Here is a 23,565-nt window from a genome sequence, read left to right on the forward strand (position 1 = left end):
GAGGAGAGTTAATATTTATAGCAGCAGCTGCTTCATAGAGGGCGAGTCTTACCTGTAAACGGCTGACAGCGGCCGCTTGTTCCCCGGTTTAGGCCTGTATGGCTTTGGCTCACCCGCCATGTTTATGTCTGTGAAAACAAACACAAACAGAATATTGAATATTGATCTAAACATACACTTATAGTTCATTTTACAACCTTTGATGAATAAAAAGTCAACTTTTTAATTACAGTATAAATTGTTAATATATGGGCTTTAAATCAATATATGATATTATACAAGGATGAGTGATTATTCCTGTGTTTTAGATGATACTTATTGTAGCCTTTATTAATTTCTGAAGTATCAATTTGAATGATGGACAATATAATTTATATAATTCATGACATGTGAAAAGAGTTCTTGAAACATAAGCACTATGGGGAACAGAAACTAATGATTTGAATTTAAATATCACCAAACACAGTTGTTCACAGTTGTTGAGTGAAAACCATCAGAATTTGGTTATAAATATGTAGTTTATGCGTTTATACCACACGCATTTGATGCAATTACATATTTTGCAATACGAGTTTATGGGGGTTAAAAAAATCTGTAATTTTTCACAATATTCATAATTATACCATATGAAAATGTTTTACTACTACTTATAGAGGGTTAAATTCAGTCACCACTATTTGTTTATTCATAAAAAATGGGATGTATTAGATACTTTCATTCAATGTATGGTTGACTACACCCCAGTGTAACCTACAATAATTCAGAAGAGTGTTCAATGAGAGCCAAACTTTCATAAAATCCCCGCTCGGAGCGACGGCTCATGATTCTAGTGATGTTACTGCACACAGCTCAAAGCAGCACCCAAACACAAGGCAGCATAAAAGCAGTGCTTCATATTAAGGAGAGTAAAACATCTCCTGAAGCGCTATTTCCACAGTGGAACTGAACCTTTTAATGCGACATTTAAATATGCAACACACAAAGCTGCAGCACTGGAGGACACATTCTCTAATGTCGGGGTGCATCGCAAGAGCCAGTTATCAGGCAGCACGAAGGCTGCAAAATGGAAGCAGGAGAGGATCCTTGAATGCACAAGAGCAGTGAAAAAGAATAAGTACAGAGAGAAGCCGGGAGCTGAGGAAGATTTAATTTATAAACATCTGTTCAATCTATGTGTGAAAAAAAATAAAAGAAGCTACCATCGGATGTAGAGATCTGCGATCAAACCAGTTGCAGTTGATGCAGAATCTTACATATATTGCTATCTGTGAATTGCCAAGGGTGTTGCAAGGTCCTTGAATATTTTTTCTGCACAGTCTGAGAGCATGTTGGGAGAGGAGCCAGTGGGTCAAAATGAGCTCCCAGACATCGAGGAAACACTCCAGAAACTCTGTGGATGCACACGAGTATGTCTACCGGACCTGTTGGTCAGAGTTTGGACAAAAATCCCCACAATGACATGGTTATTTCAAGTTCTTTTAGTGAAATAGCGTAATTGCTTGATTTAAAATTATAGTTTAGGTATTCAATAAACAGATGACACTTGATTGCCTGTTTAGAACTGGGGTTCACTATTGACAACAAGATATTGAACGCAACATACAGTATGGAAGCCATTGATAGTGGATGTTAATCCTCATAAGACCATCGTGATAATCAGGCATCGCTGGCAGACTTGGTTGGATTCACTTTGACTATCTTAGTCTCACTGTGTTAGTTTGGGTTAAAAAAATACAGGACACACGTCAGGTTCGGTCAATATTATATAATGATATATATATGGGGCAGAAACAGTCACACAATAATGCACACATGAAGTTATTAAAACAGTTAAGTGCCAGAGAATAATACTAAGGGTTAGATAGTATTTAAACTCGCATCTACTATTGTCAAGGTTTGTCAGACCAAAGGCAAGAAAAACACCATCACCTTCTACTTAAAAACTGATTTCCTTGGATTTCGCTCAACCTTTTGCAAACCCGCCTGTGCTTAAAATAAGTGAAGCGCTCAGAGAAAGACCAATTAATAACGAGCAGAATGACAGCAAAGAACAATTTATCAATCAACAAGATGTCCTTGTGAGAATAAACCCCAAACCTCAGTGAATAATAGCTTCTCGCATAAATTAAAATGCACTTTCTGACAAAAGTGTTTTTTTTTTTTTTATGTAGCCACATAGTCTATCATTTTGTTCCTCCCAGCGAGACACATATGCTTAACTAATTTCGGCATCTGTCATGCCACCACCTCCCGCAACACCAAACATGTGGAAGCAGCCCCATCCCCTGGAGTAGATTCGCACTGGGGTGAAAATAAGCTCCTGGCCAACTGTTGCCTCATCTCCCATAGGCTGCTCTAGTGAGAATTAGGATTAAACCTTTGGTCTGTTTGTGTGTGTACGAACTGCTCACACATGCTAAAATAAAGACTTGTTTTAGCCAGAGCTGCAGGATGTACCAGTGTATGTGGCTGTCTGCATTCTTGACAGAACATGTTAGTATATAAAATAGGGGCGTGAATCTCTCCCTTAGATGTCAATTAAAGAATAGTTTAAATTCTCTTCTCTGACAAACTCACTACAGGTTCACAGTTAAAAATAACAATCATCTCAGAGATTACTTAAAATATAAGTCTATCTGACACATCCATGCCCATAAATTTGTAAATGTCTTCAGCGTTTCAACCAAACAATTTCATCGTAAGAAGTTCGGAATTAGGAACGTATGAACAGACCTAACTGTTATGAGCATAGAATTTCCCTCAGGTCTGTGAAGAAGCAACACAGTAACAGCTTCATTTAACCGATTTAAAACATTAAAAGTTCAGACACTGATCTGTTCATACAAATTTATGTATGAATGTAAATGTATTTGTGTCTTTTACTTTGTCACTGATTGCCAATTCATATCGATCAAATTTTTATTTACACCCCTAATGATAATGCTGATGGATGATTTTGTTTTAGTTAAAGATCGCAGGGTCGTACCTTTAATTATACTGGAGCATTTAACTGAAGTGTATGTCAAGATCAGCCTGGTTCAAGGGTTGAAGTAGATTGAAACAATAAATTACCCAATTAATCAACTCTTCTGTTTAGAATTAACCTGTAAATAATTGAAACTTCATCTACTAGAGGTGCTTCGATTGGTTTTAAGGCTCCTCTTCTGGCTGTTAATAGGCTAACAGCAAGCTATGTTGTTAACTCCGTTATTATTTGCCTCCCAGAGCATTGATCGTCTGCTGCTGGTTTACTAGAGGCAACAGCTGAAGCACAATCAGGGCTGCAGCTTTTACACCCTGGTAACATTTTACTATCCTGCATTGTGTTAGTGTTAAAAAAAAAACTACAACAACAACAAAATAAATGCTAATAACTATTAAGGTTCATCTGTTATGCACCTTTAAGCAGAAAACTTTGTATCATTGCAGCACTGAAAACCGCATACAGGGTCCACGGCCAAAACTCTCCGGTGTTTGTCAGTTATTCTTCCCTTTCTCAGTGATTCATTCTGGTTTTTTTTATGTTTTATTTTCCCTTCTTTCTGCAGCTGGGTCAGACAGGAATGAGGAGTGGAGCTGTCCGTGGTGCTGAACATGTTTCATAGGATTTTTAAGGTCTGAAGTGCGGCTCGGTGTGTGCAGCGAAGATAACTTTTTTTTTTTACAAAGGTCGCGACCCTGGTGCTGCAAGAATGTGCACTTGATGCGACTTTGAATTTTGAAGCCGCTGGAAATTATTTATGGGCAATTTTTTTGAGCTCATACTGTGTTTTCTCACAGAGATGGGGGAGAGACTGAGTGACTGTGGATGGAGAGGGAGACACACACCCAGGTATGAATAAATATTTCAGGTAGAATTGTTATTGGCTGAGGAATTGGGAGAAAATAAATTGTTCAGCAGGCATGGAGCACAGGTAATCAATGCAGACAAACCTGTGCCCCACTGTCAGGTAAAAACAAGGATCAGAGACTCCCTGAAGGAGCCTGCCCATGTGTTTTATTGGTCTCATTTGTTCCATTACATTTCTGTCTCCCTCAGACTATTCTTCCCCACATTTCCTGTTCTCCTTATCCCTCAACATAATTTTCGCTCTCTCCATCGACCTCACTTTGCCTCCCTCCATCACCTTCCCTTTTCTTGCACATGGCACGATATCTACTCCCACATCGCCATCCGTCACTCGCTCTTCAGCATCACATATTTCTTTCACTACATATGTTGTCTGTGTGAGCAGAGGAAGGTCATTACGAGATGTTTTGGTGCCGAGTATCACCTTTGCCGCCAGTGAATACCCTGCAAGTCTTGCTTCTCCCCTTCTTTTCATTAGTAAGGGATGAATAGCAGCAGCTCAATGGAAGTTGTGGCTTTGGGTAAAATCAAAGGATGAAAACTGAGCCATATGGTGACACATTGCAGGGGAATCACTGGAAGGCAGGAAAATACTCCAGTGGAAAGCAAAACGGACCCAAAAACATAAGGAGACCCTCATTTTCTTTCGAGGAATATGTATGAGCAAGAGGCCACAAGAAATCAGCCTCTAATCCATCTCGCCTCCTCACCCATTTGCACTGCTGTTAAGATATTCAAAGTCAAAGAACTTTATTTGTCCTCAGGGGAAGTCTCTGCATGAATGCCTTCAATGATTGTTTACACGGAACTAAACCAAGCCTGGGATTTAAGATAATGTGCCGTGTCCAGGATTTAGGAGTCCATGTCAGTGATTTTTCTTTTTTCTTTTTTTAAACACAAATCAATCTCAGGAATAGGGCAGAAAGATTATGAATAATGTAACTGATTATTTTGACTGAAATTGCGATTGCGATATAATTTGCGATATGAGTGGGAATGGTATTTTTTGAATAATTATTTTCATTACCATTTATCAATTTAACATATTTTACATGATCACTGTGATATTTGTGCAGATTTTGATTAAATGTTGATTAAATGTTGATTAATTGTTCAGCCCTACACAGGAGCCACATCTGCTTCTGGCTTAAAGGTCCAGTGTGGGACATTTAGAAGTGTTTATAGGCAGAAATTAAACATACTACACAAAATATGTTTGTGTAAGTATATAACTGCTTTAATTTCAAAATAATGTGGTTTTTGGAGCCTTAGAATAGTCCTTTTACATGTACTTTAATCACTGTTATCATTGATAAAACATTATTATAATACACATGGTTATCACACATTTTCTTGAAATGTAATGACACTAGCCAACTTTTTTTTTTTTTTTTTCATTTCTGACTTTTCTTTTCCCTTTGGAAACGTGGCTAAGAGGCTTTCAGCCAATTATGTTTGTTCGCATGTTTCATGCTCGTTATTCCATAGACCTTTTTCTCCACTTTTATGCAAATGTTCTAAAGAACTCTGAGGGGGGAGACAGGGCACAGCACTTCCACCTTGATCGTGATGTGTAAAAGGTGTTTCTGTCTCTCTGTTTCTTCCTCAAAGACATGGTCAACCTTGATCTCTTCTCTCTCTCTCTCTGAATTGAAACCTATCTAATACCCCAAGGCTACAGAGGAGAGCAAGCAGGTATGGATAGCAGGGGTCACCACAAGGTCAGGAAGAGTGTGAGAAGGATAGATTGTGTCTGGGTGAGTCAAAGAGGCTCATTGCATTAGTGTGGATAGAGGGTGTTGGAGGATAGACAGAAGGGCAGCTTCCTTAAAAATCAATTTCTCTGTTTCTCTGAATTCAGTCTCACAGCTTTCGCAAGCTGCCGTTTTGCTTTCTTGTCAAATGTATTGATAAAGATTATCATTCAAACATTCGTCAAGCCACATCCATAAATGCAGTCTGTTGCAAACTGCGGTACTTGGCGGCAAAAAACAGGCTCAGCATCTCAAGCAGGAATCAAAACCCGCAAATGTTTCTTGCACTCATTTTGAGTTACACCAGCTGAAACAGAAAAACACACCAAAAGCTGTAATTTGCATGTCAAACTAACTTGCTCCTGCGACAGTCTCCTCACCGGCTGAGGAGACTGCAACCAAAGCACAGCTGGTTTTGTGGGTTGAGTGGTGACCCGTTTGGACGCCTGCTGTCTGGCAGCGAACAAGCTGTAATTAACAGTTGTCATGAGTCAGCTGTCAGCCCTAATATGTCTGGACTCTCTGGTGCTACATCTGCGAGAGAAGACCGCAGTGATGAATCAATGCTGTACTTGATGAATAGCAACTTTTGAGATATTATCAATAATTATTCTCACATATTTTCCATTTATGCAATAACAGTAATTTGACTAAGAACTCAATGCCTTTGGTGGGTTTTATCAGCATAAAAAGTGACATCCTATAATGCTAGTGGTTGTTCTGCTCTCGGGTCACATGACATCATGCGCATGTGATAAACAAAATGAGTCAGAGAAAAAGAAAACAAAAAATTAAGCTCAGTTTCAGTTGCTACACTTTTTTTATCTTTTTACTTTGGTCCCTCATTTATAATTTACAATGATAGAACTATTTTAATGTGCATGTACATTGAAAAACACAAGATGAATGCACATTAACTGTGCAGGATATTCAAAATGTGCTCGAAAATATTATCTGAGAACCACGAGTGCCTGTACAAGATTCCACATGCAAGGGTACAGTATTTCACTGGAGCACTCTCTTGATCTTTCATGGCAAATCTAAGCAATCCAAGTAGAGAAATGGACGGTAGTGTGCTTTTAGTAGCACTGTCATTACTGGAAAACAATTATTCCCCCAAAATAATTCTCATTAGTGCACATTAAAGTGATGACCCTGACATAAATTGTTAACCTTTAACATCGAACGTATCGCTGACACAAGTGTACTTTGGAGTACTATAACATGTGGTTATTACAGTAATTTCACTCGTGCCATTTCAGGAAGCCGGAGAATCTGTGTCTGTGTGACAGAGAGGAGACAGTGGGAAGAAAACCTGGACATAGTTTCCATTTTTTGGCCTGTTTTTGCACATTGAGGGACAAAGAAAAAAGGACAAAAGCACTTAGTTACAGCACATTATCTGGTCCTTTTGTGGTTAAAATAAGCCCAAAAAAAAGTCCAGGCGGACATTGAGGGTTAGATTTTAAAGGTATAATATTATTACATCGCCCAAAAGGCCCATTACATATTAATTATATCACTGAGAGAAATTTAACTTAAAGCCAGTGATGTCAAAGGGATCAAATCAGTGATATTCAACTCATAGGCTAGCCCTGCCAAACTCAAACATCTTGTCACTATCAAAGTACAAAAAAATCCTTTTTCTCCTCATTACATTATAAGTCGTGGCGTCTCCTTTTGAGTCATTTTGCAGATGAGCAGCACAGCGACCAGGTGATTGACTGCAGTGAAATCCCTTTCAGACGCATCAGCGAGGACCTTCAAAGAATGAGAAATGTGTTCCCATTCCTTTATCGGAAACTCCACACAGACCAGAGCTGATGGCTCTGCAACACATTAGCAACTTTTTTTCTCCCCCCTTCAAACGTATTTTTTTTCCCCTCCTCTCCTTTCAAACGCCAACTGTCTATTTGATGAGATAAATATTCAAAGGCAACGACAGGAAAGAGAAAGAATGAGCGAGCGCGACGCAAAGGGAGCTGCCGATCATCTCCGTTCGGAACAAGAAACTCTGGCGCCAAATTCCCTGATGTCCTAATTAATTGAACAAAGTAACTAATCAAGCAAATTGTTCCTCGGCAGGAGAGACGTGGGCAGAAGAGGGAAGAAAAGAGCAAGGAAGCTGAATCATGCAGGTGATGGATGTGCAGAAGGGACAGGTAGGAGGATTGGGGAAAATTTGTCTCCACTCTTGCCTCAGCTTGGCAGCCTCTGATGCAAACTCCTCAATGAATTGTGAATCTGGACAAGTCTGTGAGGCAGACAGAAGGTCTGAGGTGAAGGGAATGTCGCATTTAATACCGAAAATCGTTCATCATGACCTGCAGGCAAAGCCCTGGCAGGTGTGAGGAGTCATAAAATGCCAGATACGGGTTTCACGTTTGACCGTAAAAAGCTATATTGAACAAACAGACGGGTGACTTAATTGACAGCTTTCATCAAAATCTGTCAATATATGGGATCACAGCAAAGGTTTTCATTTTCTCAAAGAGCTTCCAGCTCCCCGCTGAATCACTCTGATCAGAAGACGATGCAGTCTTTAAAACTTTAAAACTAAAAAAATAAGAGTTTACCTTGACGCGTCAGCAGAAAAACAACTCAATTATGAACACCTCTCAACAAAGACAGAGTTCCCCGGGAGACTAATGCGGTCTAATTACACAGAAAACAAGTGTCGAGGAGACTGAGCGAGGAAATCTGCATTACAAAAGGTATCAAAGGTACAAATGCAGAATCTTTGGAGACCAAACTTCAAACAGGAGAACCATGACTCAAAATTCAAGGTAAAGTGAGTCTCTACATTATTTATTTATTGTTTTAGAAAAATGTTACCCTCCACTAAAGCTTGTCGATTACTGTGCATCAAATATTTTACATTTCATGAATCCAATTTTGAATATAAAATTGATTCCCCCTTCCTTTTAAATTATAGAAATCTTTCGAATTTGCCCACTTGTCCAGATCTTAGATCTCTTTTGACATACATTTGGATTCCTTAGAATTAATATATAATATATATGTATATTTAGTTTCTCTTACATGCACAATATAAAAGTATCTTTCATGAGAAATAAATCACTGGTTGAACGTCCTAAAACATGGAGATTTGATGCTGTAATTTATTATTTAACAAACCAAATTTATTTCAGTTTAAGGCTGTTAGTAGGATAAAGTCGATGATCTGACGATTGTGAACTAGACATTTATTAATGAATCTTCCAGGACCATTCACCCCTTTGAAAGACTCATTTCAAAGTATACAGCCAAGAAGCGCTTCAGACCTTTTAAAGTAATTACCGTGTGGTCCAGCAGATGCGAGTGGAGCCTGGTAATATGACCACTTATTCCATCCAGAAAAATAAGACTAATCAAAGTAGTTCAGGACGAGTTTTGGTAAACAACAGTAGTCGACACAGCGCAACACCAGTCAATGACCTACACTCTTAGAAATAAAAGTGCTTAGGCGTGTCCTCATAGGAAAAGAAAGGTTCTACCTGGAACCCTTTTGGAGGGTTCCACCAAGAATCCTTTTAAAATCCATTATTCAGGAAAGGGGTTTTAAAGGGTTTTCTGGATCAAAATGGTTCATACTGAAATCCTTAGTTTTACCAAGAACCCGAGCAAACCCCTTTCTTCGGGAATGATCCAGTCTTGGTACAAGGTGTTGGCATATACAGTGTCTTGTCTTCCTCTGCTATTATCTCGTACATGCCGCGGTATTTCGTTGACCGCTTCTTCACAAATAGTACGAGTTAAAATAAATATTGTCAAGAGGGGGTATTTCTGAATATCCTCAAAGGAATGGCACATATATAAAGTTGAACAAAGCTTACATGTTAAATTAGACAAAATCCACAATCTTCACATCCCTCTTCGATCCCTCCACTCTTAATGCAGCAGAGCAGATTTTTTAAGTGACTACAAAAGACCACTACAACGCTGGAGCATCGCTCTCTGCTAACACTCAAGTGTGACTCTCAGTCTGCTGCCCTGCCTCCGTGGCTCTCTGCAGCTCCGTGGACCAAACTCCAAAGGGGATCAGCTCATAATCCCCGACCCCTTCAGGCACTGGCAGAACAGATAAAAAAAAAAAAGAAGCCCGGCATCGGTTTGAGATCACATCCCTCTGTGTGACCTGTAAAACCCAGTGAGCCATCTCCCGTGAGTCAACAATGATACACTTCAAAAAGCAGACGATTTGGCCGGCCGGATGGATGAACATGGCGAGCAGTGAGGAAGCTTAGCGGTGGACGAGTCTGGCATGAAAACAAACACAAGCATTTACACCAAGTGTCTCCTCAGAGACTCAGTCCAGTCATGGCAGCTGCTTATAATCAGGGTTCGAATTTCCTCACTGCTGAAATTAGACTCCTTTAAAAAGGTCCAGTGTGTACAATTTAGAAGGGTTTATTGGCAAAATATATACACACTGTCCATGAGTATGTATGTATATAACTTGCTTTACAAACAAAGTTAATAAGAGTTGGTATATGTAGCCTTAGAATAAACCTGTTTAAAAAAGAAAAAAAAAAGAGCATTTGTTTACAGAGGCCATCTTGTGCTGCCATACAGCCCAAATGCACAAATCTTCCAGAAGCTTGCACTGCAAACAAAGAAGAATGATATGGTATGTGACGGCCATGATAGTCTCCTGATGACGTTAGGAAAGGGAGGAGGGAGCAGAAGAGTCTGCCATTTGTTACAATTTGCCTGTCTGTCACCAATTCCTACACTACATTTAAAGATATAATGTATAACATTTTTCCAATACATTATGAGACAACCGTTATATATTTTTAAGTAGTATCGCAATAAAATTCTGTATTTCTATTGAAGGTAGCAATTTCTTTTTAGCTGTCTTTGAATGATGTCTCTGTCCTTTCGTAGTGACGAGGAAGAAAATATTATTTACTACTCTTTAGCCAGAGTGTTGTGTGTCTTCATTTTGTTTCTATTCATTGCTTGCATTCATCAACAACGGTTCACGATTACAAATTGCCATTTGGGAACAAAACAAGACAATTCCCATGATCCCATGCTGCTTCCCGACATCAAAACTAGGCCTTTTGTTATTGTTTTAAATGAGAGACCCCGAGTGGCATAAATTACACGCTAAGAGTTGAAACCATAAAAATAAAGTGAATCACTGATTGAGAGAAATGTGACACGACTGTGTGCAGACCCATGTCGCTCGTCTCTGCGTGCGAGAGGGAGGCGCCACGATAGGACGACTAAAATACAAGTTCTATAATTATTTCACCGTCTTTGCCATGACAACTGACTGATGTTATTTTTTCTCCATTTTTTTCCAGAATGCTCAACCGCTGCAAGTCTTATCAGGCAACTGTGCACATTACAGTATTAATATGCCACCATTCGCCAAAGCCTGTTCCTGCAAATATTCTGCTTCATTGCGAGAGCAATAAAATCAGCTATTCTGAAAAAAATAAAAATCCTCTCGCTGAGAAAAGCTTATCGCACACAAGAATGTGGATAATAAGGTGTCACCTACTGAGTGACTGTATTAGTGTTTTGTCAGGGCTCATACATGTGTGTGTGTGTGTGTGTGTGTCACTGAATGCCCGTCTTTGTCTCTGCACTGGCTGGGGCTTCTCATGGCCGGAGTCCAAACAGCCTTTGCTCCAGTAAATGCGAGTTGAGCTGCTGCTGCTGCTGGAGACGAGGACTCCAGGGAGGGAGGGGGGGTAGAGGGAGCGACATCTTGTGACAAGTCTGTCACATTATTTCATCATCGATAGAGGAATCTCATTAGGTCCTTTCTGACAGATGGAGCCACATTTTCAGAACGGAGTACAGTGGGAAGTCCGGGTGGGAAAAAAAGTTTGGAGGAGGCAGAGAAGGTGAAACATTTAACTGTAGCAGTTGGTGGCAACTCAAGCATCTCGAAATTGCACGTTTTTTTTATCTGTCTAATACCGATATCATCGGCCTGAGAGTCTATGAGGGATGACCAGTTTGTGTTTCTACTGATACGCTGTCAATCCGATGTAGTCACGCCTGTCAAACTTAGCGGCTAATAAGAAATTTGTGCTGATGCATTTATGATAAGGCCGGGCTATATCGCTTATAAATAATATCTCGATATATTTTGGCTATACCTTGATGAGATATAGGGATATAATGCTGCACACAGCACACAGTTTCTCTGGGTTTTTGAGATTGTCCTTCAAAATAAACGTCTACTCTTTATGATCTGTGTGTAACATGCTTAAAGGGACACTGCGTAGTATTTATGGGTTTATATGACACCAAAATCCACTTTTTTATACATATTATGTGCTCCTGCATTGTCTAGTCGCTGTATAATAGTTTTTGTTTCAAAAAGTCACGTAAAAAAATAACATGGTCACGGGCCGCTGTTGCATTGCCACTGTTAGCAGCAAGACGCCATGTTTCTACTGGAGCCTGTATAGACAAATCAAGTCCCGCCTCCACTGACGGAGCAGATACGATATACAAAAGACACACTTATACATCTGAATAAATACTAGAACCTCATCTGCTGACACGGAGAAAGACAACGAAGACGACATTTGACCGGCTGAGGATACCGCAGTGCTCAAGGAAGGAAGGGGGTGAGCAGAGGAGCAGCTTGTTGTTGTAAATTTCAATCTCTCCTCTAGATGTCACTATAAACTACTTACTTCACCTTTAAAGCAGTTATTATTTTTTTATTTCAAATTGGATTTCAATTTTGACCAGTATTGGATTGACACCAATACCGTATCTAACTATCTATCAGCTCGCCTTAGTATCCAGAGACACATATACACGTATCTGACAAAGCCATTTCAAAAACAGACTGCTCAAGCTGTGTAACATATATTCTATATCTCTAAAAAAAGGAAGAAAGTGCCTCCTCACAAAAAAGGGACAACACACAGAAGTCTCCTCCCTGGCATTTCTGTGTGATCACATAGCAGTGCCAAGACACTGATAAGTACACAGGTACTTTTTCCTCAGAGCAAGTGTTGTGTCAAGACAAGTCAATGAGCACCTTTGTGTGTTAGATACTGCTCTTCTCTTTATCGCTTTGAATACGGAACAGCTCAGTTCCTTTGTGTCACAAATCGAGTCACTGTGAAAAACTATCTCACTGGCAAAAGGAATAAAGACTAAAGGGCGTTAATATGAACACTGATTTTTTTTTCGACATGATTACACCATGCTATCAGGTGAGTGCTATTGTGTGCAATCGCAATATGATGAATCAGTATTTTGCACTGTCCTGATATATTGTATTGTGACTTTAATATGGTGATGTAGGTGATTCCCACCCTACTATCAGTTTAGATCAATTACTCACCGACTGTTTTGCCTTTCTCTACAGAGATGTCAGAGATGAATACTGCAGAATGGCAGATGTCTTCTGGTCACACGATGACAACAGTACTAAGAATTAACATATTTAGGGTTTAAGGATTGTCTAAGGTTTTGGTTTTAGTTTGATTTCCTAACCAGGTATCTTGACCAAAGCCAAAACTTTGACGAGCGCATCTGTAATCTCAAGCATCTGGAATGGTCTATATTCTGTAATTGCTCATGGTTTATTTATAAGAACAAGTGGAGTGGTAGATTTCTGCAGCTTAACCACGGTTTGCTCTGCACAGGATTTGTATTCCTTCTCATGGACACGCAAACTGAGATCCGGGGGTAAATTGGAGCTGAGCTGAAATGAAGAGCAGAAAAAAAACTAAACCACACACCAAGTCATTCACACAATCACACACAACTGCAGCCTTGATATGTGGTTTAAGATACATCGAGGACATCTGGCAGCTTGCCTCTTGTGTGCCCCCCCCTTCACCATCAACTTCACATACAAACATCTGCAGCACAGAAAACAAGGCTAAAAATTAAGCTGCACGGAGTAGATTCTTTGTATGATCAATTTTCGTTACCAGTCTTCGAAAGTGTAATCACACGATTAGACACGCTGAATGGAGAAACATACGTCACAACACAGAGAAACCAGATCCTGGTGGTGCAGAGGGCTGGAACCCCATTTAATCTCCCAAAGATTCCTGAGCTGCAAGATCTTAAATATTTATGGTCTTCATTTTAAACTCAAATACTCTATCTCACGCTCATGGCTGTCAAGAAATGAAAGAAAAGGAAAGCATTTTCACCTCCTAATCACATTAATTACAAGACAAAGAACACAAAAAAACATGCTCAGTGTTGCAGGGTTCACCTTGACACAGAACAATGTGAGAAACACAACGACACATTTCACACACTTGACAGGGATTTACTGCCACAAATGTGACCTTTTCTTACTAATTTCAATTCATTCACACCGTTAATAGAAGCTTTTCTCGTTTCTATCGCAGCAGTGTCGCTTGGAGCACATTTCACAAAATGAGCCGCTTTTGCCAAGAAATAAATAATTTCACCACTCTCAGGCTCTTACTTATTCCAAAAGTTACACCTACACAAAGCTCTTCACAGTTCACGTGTCACTCACACATTCACGGTGCGAACATTGCTGAACCTGCACTATGTGTTGCTGAAGAAAAAGAAAACTCGCCCCCAACACTTACTGCTGCTAAAAAGACACACAAGACCCACTGTCAGAGAGAAATTTAATCTATCAATATCAATAACAGCAATCGAAGTGAGCATCTCTTGAAGCCACCGGTGTTTGACAATGTAGTTTCACACCAAAAAAAGAGGCTCTAAATCTTCACACAAATCCAGATGAATGTGTGTGTCTCATCATAGCTCCGCCCCCAAAACACTGGAAGTCATCGTCTGTAATGGAGCTGAGAATTCTGGCCATTTTCCCATGGATAATTTTCGACACTCTCAGGCTAACCTATTCCAAAAGGTTACACCTACACAAAGCTCTTCACGCTTTGTGACCACTGCTGAACCTGCACTATATGTTACATAAAAAAATAACAACCTACAACAATGCACTAACTGATGGTAGAAAGACATGTGTTAATAACAACATTTGTTCATGTGAGCATTTCCAGAAGCCGCCAGTCTCCCCACCCTTAGGAAGAGGAAGTGTGGGCTTTTGTTGCAAACTGCAGTGTCACCACCAGAGGTCACTAATGCTTACACACTGGACTTTTAAATTCCAGTATTATGAGGGCTAAAGACCCCATCCTTCTCTCTGTGTCAAACTTTATTTATTAATGTCTATCAGGACAAAGGCAGCCACTAACCATCATTTTCATAATTGATTTTTTTCTTGATTAATCAATTCGTATTTTTTGGTCTGAAAATATTATAGAAAATATTCGCTGAAGCACTTGTTTTAATTATCCAAATATTTGTAATCGTGAAAAATCTATTACACGCCGCTTTAAGGAACTGGACCTGAAAGTGCATCTGATGACCTGTCTCTTAAGCTGCAACACCGATAACTACTTTTCTCCTCCCAGAAAGTTTAAAACAAGACACCTCAGCAGCAACTGCAGCCACTTACAGTCTCTTCCTGTCTCTAAGGACTAATAGCTGGCAGACACAGTGCAGCACAATAGTTTTAACAAGCTCAACATCTTCACTAATTTGAACCCATGCAGTGATATAATGTTAGGTTTTTGTTACCCCCCACCCCACACATACACACACACACTGTCTCCCTCCTCACTCTTTGGCTGAGACCTGAATTTCTTCCCTGTTTCGTGACAGTGACTCCTCTGTGCCGAGTGTCCAGCTGTGCCCAGCCTGCATATCCACACCGTTATAAAACAGCTTGCAGATGTACAGTTGGTGGAGACAGGAAGGGGAACACGAATACGTGCACCTGCGGATTATTGTGCCAACAAGATAGCCTAATTAGTCAGCCCCTTGATTTTATATACCTACACGGGCGAGGAGACGTCTTGCATTTCTAATGTCTTCATGTTTTTTTAATCTGAGCAGAAAATGCTCTTTTGCATATTCATGGGGTCTAATATCCATATGCTTTAAATATTCTAACAGTCTGAGACACTGAATGCCATCAGTATTACACTGTTTTCAGGCTGTAATTGCAGATTATACTAAACTGTTACAATCTGGTGGTTAATTTCTTAATTATAATAATGACAGTATATTTATTGTATGGCTAATAACGTGTAGTAATTCATTTTATGTTTGACCCATAATCCTTGAATCACATATATGCAAATCAGATGGACATTGATAAGATTGAAAGGTAAAAAAAACCCAAAAACAATATTGCAATAAAATAAAGTAATTGCTCAAACAGTTGCATAGCAAATCGTCTCATTATTATCATTAAATCATTCACTTTGACTATATCCTGTCCAACTACACATGACTGGAGTAATTAACGGATTATATGTAAATATGTGATGAACAAAAACTGGTAAGAAACTGTATTTTTCTTTTTAGGAGGATATAATCTATATCAAAATATAACTAAACACCCACAAAATGAGTGTTGTCAGGAGCAGAAAGAACATTTTGCATGAAGAAACCGAGCAGGTGCAGCAGGGATGTGGCTTTTCTTTGAGGAGCTGCTTGATACAAAAGATTTTTATCACATCAGTGCGCAGCAGGTGATCCGACTTCCTATTGGTCACCATTAGTTCTCCACTGATAAATTAATACAAATAATTGTATTTTACAACACTTAACTGTCCGAGAGTGGAACAAAACAAAAACATTTTATGTCGCTTCAACAAAAACTGCACCCATCACAGGTCATGTTTTGCAAGTTGAATCCACTGCATCGCATCATCATTTAAAACAAATAATAAGTAAATAAACATCCTCAATGTTTCCTGGAGCAGAAATGACGCAAACTTACATCGATGGTTGCGACGCTTCCCTTTGTACATGGTCATAATGTAGCGGTCCAGCTTTGCGCGCGGTCAGATTCTCGTCCCGGTGCGTAACGCAGACAGAAACAGAGAGTGACAGGACTGGAGAGCTGCGAGACTTTCTGACTGCAAACGAAAATTAGCTCCGCACACACATACACGCACACACACACAATGAGAGAGAGAGAGAGAGAGAGCGAGAGAGAGGATCATACCAAGCTCACAGACGAGAGGGGGGTCGTGTTGGTGCCGGTGAATGAGCGCAGTGCCAATCAGACTTTACAAATACAGGGAACAAGAGGCAGAGGGACAAATGTGGTCTGATTAAAGCCACAGTGGAATATTCTGTCCTCTTAATTCTGATCACATCTTCCCTCAATTTACATGAGGAGAATGGTTCTGCTTGGATATCCCACAAATTTAACCCCCTACCCCCCAAAAATGTTGATGGTATCTTCGGAAATGAGCAACATATATCAATTAAAACTTTTGGATTGTAGTTCAAGATAACAAAACAAAAAAGGACACATTTGAATTAATTTATTCTCCATCCCAAACTATAATTTCTGCAGTGCAGTGCAAACAACACAACTCAACAAAATACTGGGATGAATTGTAATGTAGAATGATGACATTCAACAACTGCCCTGTATCCTAAGCCCATTGATACATGGTCGAGTAATAACCTTAATAGTATTTTATTGACCCACAAGTAAAGTTTATAGAAAATATATGAAATCAATGTACATTAAAAAGATCCAATCTCATAAGATGTGTGCATATGAGCACATTTAAATGGTAAATGGTGTGTATTTATAGAGCACTTTTCTCTTCTTGATGACCACTGACGACCACTTAACTCTAAAGTTTTGCCATTCACTCACACTTCCATACATCACATCTATATGCAGCACAGTATCTTTCATACTCATCATTAAGTGTCTTGCCCACATAAGATTAATAATTGAAAATCCTTTTTTTTTTTAATATTCAATAATCAGTCAAACCCTGCTTGCTCATTTCTAGTCAGGCTGTACATAAAAAGGTCACCACTCAAGATGAGCGTGTCAAAACAAGGCCAGTTTACAGCGACGGTTTTATTGGCTGTAACACACTCACAGGCACAGCAGTGTTTTACTTTAATTAGAAGTGAACATCAAGTGCAGCCGACACACCTGAGGAGAATTCCTGATCAGCAGAGTACGGGGACCGTTTGTCATGTTTGGCCTGTAAGTGAGAAAACAGCGTTTGGACGGATGCCAGGGACGTCTGCATCAAAATGGTGGAGGACTGAATGAGTCGTCACTTTCTCCTCCGAGCGTTTGCAATTTGTATTCCTCAAATATACTTTCCAGGAGTTAATTCACAGTTCACACTTTCACTTTTTTTTTTTAATTTTCTGTCAATATAACCTTTGAGAGAGGACAAAATCAAGGACTCTGTATGTTTGAGTGTGTGACCTTCACAAAAACACCATGCCTGCTTAGTTCGCACGGTAAAGAGGTCCCTCTCTCCACCACAGGAGGTGACCGCTCTCCACAGCAATACTCTGCCTGATTACTATCTCATACCATTGGCAGATAAACAACATCCTACTCCAGCCACAACCTCTGCACACTTCAATAAAGGTGCATCTCATCTTACTTGCAAAGGGAACCGTGTTGCTAAGGAGACCAGGAAAAATGAAGTGACATGGATGGTGATTCTGTGCACTTCATTCCACTAGATTACATTAATATTGTGTGTTGATTTTTTTTTTTTTTTCCTTTCGTCGTGGGCAGATTAAATGTGTGGTGGACAGCAAACTGCAAGGAAGTAGCAGGATTTGAATCAATATCTCTGAAAGAGCATCTCCAGAATAGCAAATGATCTTTGTTTCTACTTTGAAACTTGGAGAAAGACAAGCCTCGCTGAGGATTTAGTGAAAACTGGCAGTTCAAATAAATCAATGTCGCAGATCGTATGCTGGACGGCAGGTCAAACTAAGTTTAAAATAAAAACAATTAAAAATATGTAGCATTTTGTCACTGGAATCAAAGTGTTTCTCCAAAAAGTCATTTTTTATGGATGAATAGCACAAAAACAGGAAGTCAGAACAGCCTTTAGCAAATCTGTATGAAACAGCATTGCGAGGACATCTGCTGTTCATGATGGATTAGTACAACAAAGAGGCTCAAGTCTTTGGAAGTGCACGAGCAAAAATGCACAACATCAATTCTAATTAGCATTGCTCATCGTATAATTAATTTTCTAACCTATTACGCCCCAAATGAGGAATATAAGACAAAAGACCAGCTGTATTTAATTCCCTCACTTAGTACAAAGCTCTTTTTTTGTAATTCTCATTAATTAGTTTCTCCTTTTCTTTGTTAGACAAACAGAGATTTTCTTTCTACTTAAATGCCCTTTTGTGAAACAGCCCCGTGTTTAATGGAAATGACGGTGCTTCTTTCTGCAAAATAATCATTATGTTTCCCATTAGATTTTAGAAATTGCAGGGAAACATTTGCTTAAGTTTTAAACTGAATATTTCATAACTGCATCCATCGAGTCGAGTCACTGGCTGTCTCATGAGAATTCTGTAAAAAGAACACAAACGTGCACGGGCAGATGTTTTTGGACGCATTGGGTTGAACGAAAATTTTCATGATACTGTGCCCATGAGGCTTGGTTTGCTTTATCGATTTGGTTTTTCAGTCAAACTTTGAGGCATTCGTTTTCCCTACTTTTTTTCCCCAGCTGTAAGAGAAAATGACTTTCTGGGCACTGCTTGTTCAGCATTTAAGTACGACAGAGTATTCGGGCCAAACTGAAGAGGAACACTTTAGAGAATAAAGTCGTAATGTCATGGGAATAAAGTCAGAATATTGAGATTATTTTTGTTACCATTATCAAAAGCAGCGTTTCCCAACCCTGGTGCTCAGGGAACACTGCCCTGCATGTTTTGCCCTAGCCTGCTCCAACACACCTGATTCAGATGAACAGCTCATTATCAGGCTTATGAAGAGCTTGATGACGAGCTGATCATTTGATCTAAAATATTATTACGAAATACATTTCCTCCTCCACTCCACAAAAGACATTCATTCCTCCAAGTCTGTGTGATTCTTTCTTCCAGACAGACTCGGTTTCTTACACAATCTTTTCAAACACAATACAAAAAAGATGAAGTATTTCTTTATTTGTGAAGCCCAGATGAAAACACAACTTCATAAAACGCACCAAAACTCTTCAGTTTGGCCCTAATACTCTGTCGTACCAAAGAGCAAGCAGACATCTACCCAAACAATTCATGGAACATCTGTTCGATAATTTCATAATGGGTCACTTGACAGGTGACTTACAAAGGGGCACCAGTGTGTGCAGTGTCGGCTTTGACATTGTTTGTATGAGAAACACAAGAGCTATTTGTACAAAATACAGCAAAATATTGCAAACAGAGCTGCCTCTGCCCCCCTATCTCACAAAAATATACACAAAAACAGGCACGTATCGAATGGGCGCTGCACGCGCACTGTATGATTGATCAGCTCCAGAGTCAGATATTCTCCTCAGGAGTTAATGGAGACCAAAAATATGCACCCACATTCATCATGTGACAAGTGTTATGTTTCCCCAAGAAAACAAAACCTCAAGGTCAGTGGATGCTGTTTGGGAAACTAACAACAGAGCGAAAAAAAAGAAAAAAAAGAAGGGCTTTTGAGTGGGAATTAAACTAACAACAGCCACCCACTAATTCTCCCAGAATTACAGATAAACAACAACAAAAAGGGAACACAAAACTGAGAGTCACCGAACAGAGCCGACAAAAAAATAAAGGAGCAAAAGGAGAAACACATTTCTATAGCAGACATAGTCATTTTGAAGGTGTCGACTCTCTGGAGACACACAAACTAAACTGGCTCAAGCTTCTATATAAACTCACAGCAGCATGATTGTCCTCAGCTGTGGCAAAACAACACAGGTGCAGCCAATGGCTCCTGATTTACAAAGAAACCTGTCACCAAAAATCCTGGATCTCTGTCCCTGACATAAAAAACAACAACAACCATGACAATAAATTATTTCTGTGACGTTTACTGTGTTTTCTAGTCCACAACATCATACACATGTAAATTATGGGTTAGGTCAGTAAACACGGACATTTTCTCTCATATCTCATATAATCCTGCTCCCAGTCTCTCGCTGTCTGTATTTTCTGTTATTGTACAGGCTTAGTCTGCTCTTGCCTGTGCCTCAATCCTGGCCCACGATTGAGAAACACTGGCCTAATTTATTGTTATATTGTTTTGTTCTTTTGCTCTTGGTTCATGTTCCCTCTTTCTCCTTCTATTTTATTTCTATTTAACATATATTGTTTGATTGTTGATGTGCTGTCTCTCCTTCCTCCTTGTTACTTGTTTTCCTCTTTCCCAGTTTTTTCCTTTCACCATAAGGTCCTTTCAAAGATGTCGTTCTGTTAAAAATATTTTTATTTATTTGCACTGATGCCCAGTGCTTGTTCTTTGCTTCTTTCTTAACAGACAAGACTATGATTAGTTCTTGATTCGACTGTTTAGCACTTTGTAATGTTTGGAAAAGCTATATAAATAAAGTTTTTGCCCATGTCCTTTTACAGTGTTTATGTGTAAACAGGAAAAAAAAAAAATATTTTTCATTGTTCGCATACTGGAACTGGTCTTTCTCTCTTCAAGGTTTTACAGAAGAGGTTATATTGCCACCTGTTGGCTTGGCATTCACCTGACAACACTTAAGGGTGTGTTTTTTTAATGTGGATGAACCAGAGGAGGAAAACCTTTTCAAAAAAGTACCCACCGACATGTGGACTAAGCCTAATGCTGCTGAGATGTCTGCACTGCGTTCACAGCATCCACTGCCAAAAAAAGTTTAGTATTAGATTTGGTTCCAAGTCTTTTGAATTTATCCCACGATATTTCTATTTGAGGAATCACCTATAAACTTTTATCTCTCCAAAGGACAATGCTGTCAAATTTGGACGGTGACATCCATCACTGCCTCACTTCCTCTCCTATAATCAGCCACCGTCATTTCCCTTGCCCTCCAGCTTTCACCACATATATCCGATAAAACAGTTTTACCCAGCAGTCAAAGAGCATGCAGAATTTCTTTTTTTTACAGAGAAGAGGGAGATTGACGTAGCTTGGATGTGACAATTTTGGAAAAATCTTATTTTTTCCGAGGACCACATCAAGCCAAACATGTCATCACTCTTCCGAAAAGCTTCCGGGAGGACACACATGCATCAAGCTAATCTAAAGTGCACTGCAGTCCCAGGCAATCTCTGCTATTGCATTTTGAAACACGGCGCCTGTTAACAAATGATCCTCATTTACAGCAGAGATGGAGGGATGCAGTCGACGCCCAGGGGGAAGATTTTCTACATGATGGATATAAATCTGCTGGAGCTATCTCATCTCATTGGCCTATGACTTACAGCCTCTCGTAGCTCATTAGACAGGCACTGCTCTTGGCATCGAGATACTGCAAGTGTATCTGCTGTGACTGCTTAGCAGTCTGCTACAGCAAAAGTGTCTCTCTTTGCACATAAAAAGCCAGAACAGCTCATTTGTTTGGATTACGTCCAAGTCAATGAGCAATAAAAGTCCAAAAATGCCCAAGATATCAAACACGCTTCTCACAAATTCTCAACAGTACCATCCATCTTTCTCATGTCGGTACATTATTTACTGAAAGGGGCTCTGTCCTCGCAGAGAATTTTATTTTTTTCAATCAGCTGTGAAAAACAGATGAAAACTGATGTTTTTTGGAGTTAAAAAAGCAGAAAAAAAACATCCTGCTGAGTATTGTTTCAACACAAGTCTCCCTCTGGTTCCATTTCTGACTGTAACCAAAATCTGGGAAGGCAAATGGCACCCCCTAGTGGAGAGCAAACGCTACAACAGCCGAAAGAACATTGACGTCAAGCAAATTAAAAATACATTTCACCTGTGTTGGGTTTTCTTTTTTAGCTTTATCAGAGAGACAGACCCGTATTCAGACCTACATTGTACATGCAAATACACATAGAAAGATTAGATTAGATTAGACTATTTGACTTGACTGATTCCCAAATCCACTTGTTACAGCAGCAATATGGTCAGATGTAGACAGGTGTCAAATAGAATATGATCTAAAATAAGCAATAAACTTAGACATAACCAGGATTTATTCTTGAACTATGTCTTATCATTCAGTGTTGACGATGATGTCAGAAACAAGAGTCATATTTAGAGGTTAATCAGGATCTAAGGCTGCACGAGTGTGTAATAGTCAGCCGTTAAGCAGGAGACTGATTATCCCAGCATGCCTTGGACTAAATTTGTCACCTGATGTTTTGCCTTCCTCAATTTAAATATAACTCTGTGTAACTGTGTTTGTGTGTGTATACTTGTATTTGTTACCTCTTTAGGACATTTTCTGGCATACAAACTGACCTTGTCAGGACCAGAAACCGTCATGGAGTCCAAAACCTGGTCCTAATGAGGCTCGAAACTAATTTCAGAGGAACTAGATACGTTAGGATTTGAATTATGGTTATGGAATGTCAATGCAGTGACAGCTGCACAAAATGACAGAGAGTTTATTACAGACCAAATATAAAGTCGTATGGAAATGGCCTTGGATTTCTGGAGCAGTTCGAAAACATGCAAACAGGATTATCAGCATCAGCAACATCCTACTTTGATAAATCACTGCACTCGGTTCAGCACAAAATGTTTGTCATGCTTTCAAAAAGCAGAAAGCAGTGGGAATCAAAAAAGTAAGTAGTTTATGTTTGTCATTGTCTTTGAAGTGAAATCCTGAAGCAGAACACACGCAAAGGGTTTATTTCCTCAGGCTTTGACACAAGTAAACTAATCTGACTTCTTTAATTTGCCCCGGATTTTGTCACGATGTAACATGAATCTGGCCCACATCCTCTCAAGTAAGAGCTCATTTGATTCCTGCATCTGCTTCTGTTCTTTTGTTATTCCCCCCCCCCTCGCTTTTCTGTCTTCTTTTTCTCCTCCTTCTCTTTCTCCTTTCTTCTCTTTGTGTTTCCTCTCTCCTCGCTCCATCTTTCAGGGTCAGCAGAGTGCAAAGAATCACATTAAGAGATATTCAAACGTTGAGCTAATGGCAATCGCTGTTC

General features: G+C 39.5%; 1 protein-coding gene across 2 annotated transcripts in view; it reads right to left on the reverse strand.

Moving 5' to 3' along the window:
• LOC310937088 (RNA-binding Raly-like protein) overlaps nt 1–23,565 on the reverse strand; it is a gene marked incomplete at its 5' end in the record, with an annotated part of 58,306 nt that overhangs the window by 16,123 nt on the left and 18,618 nt on the right. The window contains 2 exons of one of the 2 annotated variants that reach the window (XM_083901281.1): nt 53–128; nt 16,400–16,518. In XM_083901281.1, coding sequence (XP_083757407.1) covers nt 53–128; nt 16,400–16,436 — 113 coding nt within the window. Of the gene's footprint in view, nt 1–52; nt 129–16,399; nt 16,519–23,565 lie in introns of those variants that run through there. The other variant, XM_083901280.1, reaches the window with a different exon arrangement.

This window comes from Microchirus variegatus, assembly GCF_963457635.1.
Source record: "Microchirus variegatus genome assembly, chromosome: 15".
Taxonomy (NCBI): Eukaryota; Metazoa; Chordata; class Actinopteri; order Pleuronectiformes; family Soleidae; genus Microchirus; species Microchirus variegatus.